This window comes from Manacus candei, unplaced genomic scaffold (assembly GCF_025592945.1).
Source record: "Manacus candei isolate 608988 ecotype Guabito, Panama unplaced genomic scaffold, ASM2559294v1 h1tg000011l, whole genome shotgun sequence".
Classification (NCBI taxonomy): domain Eukaryota; kingdom Metazoa; phylum Chordata; class Aves; order Passeriformes; family Pipridae; genus Manacus; species Manacus candei.
The window spans coordinates 1,045,558-1,054,888 of record NW_026138059.1 but is presented as its reverse complement, the minus strand read 5'-3'; the positions used below and the strand labels follow the sequence as shown (position 1 = coordinate 1,054,888).

Here is a 9,331-nt window from a genome sequence, read left to right as displayed (position 1 = left end):
TAGCATGTTAACAATTATTAACAGATGTCCCTAACCAGGATCTGCATGCTCCAGAGCAGCCCAAGTATCCCCATTTTTTGAGATATATAATCTCCAGAATTTGTGTCCCGATATTTTGCCTCCATGTTGTATGCAATGAAATCAGTGCCCTCACAGTGACACAATCTGTCTGCAGCATTTATACCTCTCTTCCTTTCCAACTCTTTGTCTAATATGACAAGTACATGGAACTGAAAGTTCCTCAGAGGAAACAACTTCTGAAGCCTAAAACATAATCTTCCTTTTAGTAATCTAAATTTAGTTTCCTGAAATTCTCTCCTACATCACTTTAGATATTTGTAACAAATCTCTTTAAAAATACTAATTAAGTTCTTAAAACTATATAAACACATAGAAGATTCAAAGAATGTGTGAGTGTGACAAAAAATTTTAACTGTATATTTTAATAAATGAAAAATACATGAAAGATTTTATTAATATTACATAAACTTTAAAAGGATTTCATCCTTCCATTAAAACTTCTACTAGTAAACATTCATTATAAATCCCTTTGCTATCAAGTATTCACAGGAGTATTCCTAAATAAATCACTAGCAAATACTGCAATATTAATATCTAAAAACCCTTAAACCACAAAGATCAAAGTATCAACAAAAAAACTTAACATTAAAACATTTCAACAGCTTTCAAGCAGACTGATCCCAGATGTGAAGGCTGGTAAAAGAATCCAATAAGTCATTTCAGATAAGGATGGAGCTGCTTGGGCCGAGCTTTTCTTGACAGCCCAATCCTGATGGGGCCCTTGCATGTTTTAAGAGGCTGTACTCTTATGACATCACGAGACAGAAAGTATCCTATATTTAAGAGAAAGAATAAAAAGTGAGAGCAACACCAGAATTTGTATGATATACACAAGAATTACATACTGACAAGATAAGTAAATTAAACCAATACTAATTAATCAGTCCCTTACTACATCTTATCCCACCTTCATTCTGTTTAGCTCTACAGCATGTAACAGATTCTTTTGGACTGAAAAGGAAATGCTAACAGCTGGGTGATGTGCAGATTCCTTCTGATTAGAAGGATTCTCAACCCGACATTACATAACTCTCCTAAGAGACTGGCAGAGGCTTATAATTTGATACAAGTTAACATTCCAGGGTAGAGGGGACATGCTGAGGGGAGTATGCTTTAATACTCACCACTAGTTTAGGTGTAAAAATCAAAATTACAGAGCCAGGCACCATTCTACCAGTGATAATAACCATGATGTCTTGTCTTGTGCCACTGCTTTTACAGAAAGCAAGATAGGAGAATATCTGTTTTCTGTTCCATATTCTATTAGGTAAGGGACCTAGTAATCTGGAGATAGGATCTAGTAATCTAGTAAGGATCTACTAATCTGGAGCATAATTCAGTCATCCTTTAGAAACTGTTCTCCTTTGCATAAAATAATATATTCACTGGGGCAGAAGACCATGGCCTTGTTAACTAGAGATTAGGACAATGGCTAATCTGGGAAAAGAAGATGTCCAATTTCTCAAGTTCTGTTCTAGTTCTATTTTGCATTGTTCTATAAAATTATGAAGAACTGAGCAATTATCAAATAGTGAGCTCATCAGAGCCTTAGGTATTTAGCTGGTATCCTATTAAAGGCAAAGAAAAAAATTCTCTAAGCCTTTATAAGAATTTTAAATGATGGAATGAGGAAAAAAAACCACAGTAGTGCTGCCATAAGAGCCAGCTGGAAGAGGAACAGCATGCACACTAAAAGTCAGTCAAGTGTTATGGGTTTATATGCAGCCAGTAAAGCATGGTTGTTAGTCCTGCTAAACTGTAAAACTGCTGAAGTTCAAAGCTTCTTGTCCCACCTAGGCATCTCCTTTCCAAAGCACTCACAGTTTCTGTGACAACATGTGATGGTTCAGAATCCTACTGAAAAATAAAGGGAGAGAGTCACACATCAGCAAAACCTCTGATGTTAACTCCTATCAGTACAGTAAATGCAGTATTACCACTGACAAAACCAGACCCAGTCCTTGTTTCAAATAACCTCTGAGACAACGTTCAGTGTAAATGGAACTGTCTCTGCCAATGCACCTCCTCAAGGAAAGACAAACAGTTCCCTGAAAATGATGAGGAGCAGAACATCCAATTTTTTCAGCTTCTTCTACTGGAAGCTTATTAGGTTCCCATTGATTGTGACAAAGATCTTGAAATAAGGTATAAAATGCCTTAGAAATATGCCATGGCCCTAAAAACCTGCACAACTTCTCAGCAATTATGGGGGAAAAAAGAAGTCACTCATTGCTAAGGCCTCTTCCCAAGTGTTTCTGGAGAACCTCAGAGGGGAACTTAAGAGAATGTTAGAAAGTCATATAAAGGAAATATTCATAACAGCAATGGAGAAAACATCTAATTTCCTTTGTCCGTGGTCCTGTAGCCCAAAACAACAGGGAAAGAAGAAAGGGAAGATGATCCAAGTTTAGTTGCAGGAGCAACAATGTTCCTTCCATCTCAAAAGCTTTGATGTCATCTGAACAAAACTTCCAAGACAATGTTAATATCAACCACCTCGTGCTGCTATGCACAGTTCAGCATTTTGGAGTCTGAATTTTCCCTAAGCAATAACAATACCTACCACATAAGTCAGAAACTAGAATTGATCTGTCACAAAGTAAAAAAAATCTTAGAGAGCAGGGACAAAGAGAAAAAAGTAGAGAAGAATTTGCTGCAATATTTTGCATTTGGTTCATGAAATATTATCACAAGATGACATAACTTCAATAAATTATAGGTGAAAAGAACACCAGAAGCCATCTGTAACTGTTTAAGATTTTCAGTCTCATTCATTCACAGAATGGCCTGAATGAAGGAAACAACTTTCTGAATCCTGAAAACAGTGTGCATCAGTTTTAAAAAGTGCAATGGGGAATAAAAGTGAAAATAACGGTAAATTATTTCACTAAGTGAAACAGAAGTTTATCTTTAGCCTTTTCCTGACAAAGCTTTAGCATTTTATTTCAGAATAAAGCTAACACCTTGTTTTACTAATTGTTTCCATATGTTGGAAAAATTCCTAAAGCATGTTTTTTGAAATCCTAATAGGTCGCTTGACAATATCCTTCTGAATTTCCTTCCACAATGTGTACAAAACTGCAAATCTTCAAAAAAAATATGTCAAAACATGTTCTCCATGTAGTATATACTGGCTATATTGCAGTGATTGGAGGCCCAAAGATGTTTGTTCCAAATGGCTCCAAAACAAACAACAAAGGAAACCCCACATTATTAAAGTTCTTTTCCAATCTTTGTCCTTATCCAAAGGACAAAAATTCTCATCAGCATGACTTGTTCTGTGAACCAAACCAAAGACAGGACACTTCTCTAGTAACCTACAATTAAACCAAATGTGATTTCTATAGATAAAAAAAAAATAAAAAGGGAAGAAAACAAATAAAAATGTTTGAGAAATAAGACTATTAGTACTGGTATTTGTGGCATAAATTACAGAATAATATTACTCTTACCTCCTTCTTTCTGTAAATTATAGCTTTGTTCCTTAAAAAGTGTGCAGTATAAAAAAGCAGGGTTCCATGTGTACGGATTTCTATAAGCTGCACCTAAATAGTCTTAAAACAGAAACATATGCAACATGTAAGATTTTATTTGACTTCTGTTAACAAAAACCTAAGTTTGTTTCATCTAGTTAATAATTTGTGATTCCTGTTGATGTGATGAAAACATACTACAGGAAATATTAAGAAAGCTACAAAGTCTCACTCTGAGAGGTTTGACAAAAGCTAATTCTACACCTCATGAAGTTTTCCTTTGCAGAGATGTAATAATGCAGTTTTTAATTCTCCAGTGATGTATCATTTGCTCCACTTGGATCTTCTTATTCCAGGTTTAGGCAGAAAAGTGATCACTTACTGAGCCATTCACCCAATATCTGTTAGGTTTCTATCCTCTGGAGCAAAGCACTCAGGTGTAACTTGTAGTAAATTGTACTGCTAAAACTCTACTGAATAGAGTTCCCTCTGGGGCTTTTCTGTGACACTTCTCCAGTTGCTTCCCAAACACTAATTACCTTCACAAAAACCCTGCAATCTCCACTTTTTAAATTTCATGCTTAATCCCTGAGAAACTGATTTCAGATGAAAATTTTGAGATGGCTGCATTTTCATCAGATTATTTATCAAATATGACCAAAGTATATCCCTTCCCAATTTTATTTGCAACTGAGAGAACACATCACTTCTGCAAACTGAATTTCAGACACAAAATCTGATAAATATGCTGTTTGAAAAGTGCTTGGATAATTTACTTATCACATAGAAGCTGTTTGTAAAAGAAGGTACAGCATTCAACTGGTTTTCTTGCTGTTCTTCCTTTACTCATTAAATACCTCCTGATTGTGCCACTAATGGGTTAGGAGTCTTAGAGTTTACAAAGCAGATTTCTGATTTTTTGTGCTTCTTTAAAGAAAAATAAAAGAATTAAAAATGGCAGCATCTGAACTTTGAACAAACATAACTGTGGTTACATATTCAAGTTATACAGTTATATACTTATATTCAAGGTCAGGTTTTATGGGGTTCTGACCAACCTGATCCAGTTGCAGATGCCCCTGCTCATTGCAAGGGGTTGGACTTGATGACCGGTAAAGGTCCCTTCCAACCCAAACTGTTCCATGACTTCTTCCTGATTCCATGACATCAATTTTAAGAAAACAGCTGTCTCCCTTGTAAACACTGTATCATGTTTTAACTGAGACATTTGTCTCTGTGAATGTGCTTCTCATTGAGCTTTGAAATCTTTTAGGGTTTTTAAGTCTCATTATGGTGAAGTCAAAGACAAAACTAATAATCTGTAACAGAATGTGCATTAATACAGGCTTGAGGAAGTCTGAAACTGAGTGAATTCTGAGTTGCATCTGCTACAACACAGTGTGCAGGTAGTGGTAGGACTGTGGGGTTTTTTGCATTTGGCTACTCATTGGCAAGTCTGACAAACCTTGTACAGTTCCATGAAAACCCAGTTGTTGCTATGGAACTAGCTGAGTTGAAAAACACAACTTTAAGGCAAATCAAATATTGCCTAAAGTTTAAATTATCTTATTAACATAATAGCCAATAATCCCATGTGTTTACCTTCTACAACAGGTGAATGATGCAATTCTTCACTTGACAGTCTTGAAACACAATATTCCTTAGCTACTTCTTGGTCTTTATTTTCATTTAATATCTTCTCATTTAACAAACTTCCATCACTATCTGTTATGTTTTGCCTCTCTATGGTACCACAGATTGGAGAAGAAATACACATTTTCTTTTGAGAAACACTTGTCACATTTTCATCTATCCCTTTAGAATTATTTAATTCCCAATAATTTTCGAATGAATTTGTTTCCAAACTAGATAAATTGTTTTCATTTCCTTTACTAATTTCATGAAACATACGTAGCTCTTCTAACACTGAATCAAATTTTGTCTTCAGTTCAAATTCATGTGTGATTTTATTTTCTAAAGGTAAATACTTATCTTTTACATCTTCAAGACATCCATTGTTCATTATGGATAAACACACTTTTAATTCCTCTTCTGCAGCAATGAATGTTTGAGATTCATCTTCTGAATGTGACATAATCGAGTCATTCATTACAGTCTCACATTGACTTTCATTAGTTATATGCATTTGTTCATCATTTCTTTCTTCCTGTTCTTTTACATATTCAAGATGCTGTTTCAAAGTTGCCAGCTCTAAACTGCCTGTCTCATGTGTCCGCTCATGCCCTTGTGAAGAAAACTGTGCTGTTTCCTTGGCCTGTAATTGCAAGTTTGTATCTGTCATCACAGGACGTCCCCTGGATGGATACTGTACCACATTTAGTTTGTCTGCACTTGAGGAGCTCCTGCAGTGTCCAGCATCACTTACTCTTTTATCGACAAAATTGCTGCTATCCAATGGCAAAGTGACAGACTGACAAACATGGGAGGAACTGGGAAAAAAATTTTCCGAATTTAAATAAGCAATTTGATCTTCCACTTTTTGTTTTTTATTTGTTAAATGTGGGCTATGAGTATCTAGTTCTTCATAATATTCATATTTGTTTGTTTGTCTGTCCAGTGACAGGAGAGGATTGTATTTTTCTGTAGTTGCTTTTGACTGTTCAGTTAGAATTAAGACATTATTGGATTTGACAGGCAAACATGGAACCTCTTTTGGACCAATGACTGCACTTTCTTCACACAATTGTTTTTTTATAGAACTGTTTTGATTTATGACTGGTATCTGGTCAAAGTCTTCAGAATCAGTAGTAAGGGGGATTTTTTCATATGTGTCAAAAATAGAAGAAGATATTTCAGAAAAAAAATTATGAGAATTTATTTCCAGTTCTTTTGAATTAAAGTGTTCTTCTCCATCAGCATCTATACAACTAAAAGTGCCCAAATATTTTTTCATGGTATATGTGGCTTCATTAGTGACTTCATTTGCAGAAGTTATGCAATTTCTATATTCAGTTGTTTTGTGTTTCTTATTTTCACATACAACAAAGGGGAAAGTTTTAAATCTTCCTACATGAAAGGAATTATTATGCATTGTGCTTGGTTTCTTCATCTCCTGCTTTACGGTAGTTACCAATGTTTCCTGATTTGTGCATTTACTGTTTACCTTTTCAAATTTCAGTTGTGAATGGGCAGGAAAGTAACTCTGAAATCTAAGATTGGCTCCTACTAGATACTGTATTTTTGTGATATTGCAGAAATATGTCTTGTCTAGTGAAGAACAATCTGGAGTACCCTGCAGCAAGATTAGGCACCTAGCAACTAAAATTTGTTTTTTCATACTGTTTTTGTGACTGACCGACCTCAAATAGGTGCCAAATGCTTCATTCTCTCTGGATAAGAGGTGGTGCTTCCTGACATGTCTTCTGTTACATAATCTGCCTTTTTGGTTATGAAAGAGGACTCTTCTTTGTAGGCAAGTGTACTCTTCTTCACCTAAAGATCTAAAAAAGCATCTCCTCTGGCATTCAGTGTGTAATTCAAAATCAATGCTTTCCACAAATTTAGAACTCACAAAGCCTGGATAAGTACAATTTTCTTTAAGAAACTCTGTGGTTTGCCTCCAAGTATCATCTGTACATGAGTTTAACTGATCTTTCCTTCTGCCACATAAAGTCTGTTTCTCCACCTGCATAGACTTTCCCTCAACTGGCAATAAAGTATTTGTGCTGCTGAAAAAGGAAGCAAGAATTGTCTTTAGTAGCTCCTCCTTCAGATGCTTTGAAATAACAGACAGCCAGCAAATGAATATTTTATCATTGTGGTTCCTATTGATGGTGCTCTTTACTAACTCTTGACCATCACACCGCGCATTTAATGTGTGAAGCCAAGACATAACACTGTCATCCTGACACGTGGGCCTGTCTTCATGTGAAGACTCAGTCCATGTCCTGACCCATTCAAACAACATGTTTTGAAATGAAAACTTTAATTTGAACGTTTCCTTCCCCCTAAATATATTGCAACTCACTGTCTTATCTGGAAAATTCTGCACAATAATGTGAGGACAATTTCTTTCAGATGTAATACTTTTTGTGACATATCTTTGGCAAACAAGAATTTCCTTTGCGGAGAGCTTTGATTCTGCTTCATACAAACTAATGTCCCTGTTGGAATTACGCACAACGCAGTGCAGGTCTAACTTATTTTTCTCTAATTCTTCTGTTATTACCGGAATACTTGTCTGTATATGAAATGTTCCCGCATTCTCATTACTGTTCTTCCTCCCCATTCTCTGCAAAAGATCATTACAGCTGACACATTTCTCATTCTGAACATTTTTAGCACTAATGTAAATGAGAATCTTTGACTTCTGGTCATCATCACCTTCTGAATTCTCCAGCATTTTATCTTTGAAGTCATTTTCATCTAACATTTTATTACATCCAGTGTCAGTGCTGTCACCTCTGAAATAAATTGCAGATACTTGTGCCAAAGCACTGTGTTCCTGTTTGTTGGTTTGTGGGTTATTCTTTTCTTTAAATTCAGAATCAACAGTTGAAATTCTGACACTGCTTTTATAATTTTGCAATTTTTGTTTCCCTATCTCAGATGTTTTTTGTACACCATGTATCTGTTCAGATTGCACCAAAGATGGTTGGCCTTCGAAATTCTTCCAGTCTGTCTCCCTGAAGTTAGTTGATGACATTTTACTATTTATTTTATTTGAAATTCTAGGAAGTTGAAAATTAGGGATTTTCAGTGGTTGTACACTTTTAAAAGGTTTCAATGTTGGAATTATATACAACGAACTATTTTTTTCCTTATTATCTCTTTCTGTAGTATTTTCTTTATTGCTACTGGAATAATTTTTATCTTCTGCAGAACATGCATTTTTCAGAAAACTATTTTTCTTATTTTTTGTGTGTGAAAACATGGAACTGGTACCACACAAAAATGGAATTTGCAAAAGCTGGTATTGTTGCCACTTTTTATCGGAGACAGACTTCTGCCTCAACAATTCCATCTGAAAGGAGTGTCTGTTTGAGGATGCAACTGAAGAATTTTGTTTGAGCCCACTATCCCCATTTCTTTCATTATTGTGTTCTGTAGTGTTGTTCTGCTGCACTTGAGGTGGGTTTAATACCTGTAGATTTTGACATGTGTCAGCAGCTCTGGACACACTGAGCAGCTCTGTTTCAAGACGCTGTCCATGTACATTCAATGAAATATCATCTTCTGTAGTATTTTGGTCTCTATTTTCAGGACTCCATTTTTTGGTGGACAGTTCATTTTCTGATACTCTACACACTAATCCTTCATTACTACAATTTTTAGAACAGAAAAACTCTCTCATAAAGGTTTTTTTTGCTGTGTCACAACTTCTCTTTTCTAACTCCCAGTGGTTTTGCCTTTCTGATAAATACAGGGGTCCATGTAGTGATGTTTGGTACCTGTTCCCACATTGTATGCTTCGTTCTACCTTTTGCTGCTCCTCTTTCTCTCTGTTTTTTTGATCACTTTCTATTTTAATTCGCTTTGCATACAGGTACCACCCAGTTTCATCTGATGATGCAGACAAAAATCTTTTGGAACATGTACTTTCCATGCTCACAAAAATAAGTTCTGATTTTGCTGAGACAGTCCTAAAAGTTAAAGAAAAATTAAAGTTTTAGGTGTAAATGACTTCTTAATGATCTGCAAACTGTATACAAAACAAGATCATCAATTCTATCACGTTACCACATGGATATTTGCTCTTTATACATTACAGACCTGAGATAAAGGCAGGATCACAAAACAACGTTTAAAGCCAAGAT

General features: G+C 35.4%; 1 protein-coding gene across 1 annotated transcript in view; it reads right to left on the bottom strand.

Annotated features, from left to right (window-relative positions):
- Positions 1–429: 429 nt before the first annotated feature.
- The window catches only part of RAD51AP2 (RAD51 associated protein 2), a 33,444-nt gene continuing 24,542 nt past the window's right edge, over positions 430–9,331 (bottom strand). The window contains exons 4-6 of the mRNA XM_051778224.1: positions 5,157–9,157; positions 3,534–3,635; positions 430–854 (exon numbers count right to left, since the gene is read on the bottom strand). Of these exons, the coding sequence (XP_051634184.1) occupies positions 736–854; positions 3,534–3,635; positions 5,157–9,157 (4,222 nt within the window). The 3' untranslated portion in view covers positions 430–735. The remainder of the gene's footprint in view (positions 855–3,533; positions 3,636–5,156; positions 9,158–9,331) is intronic.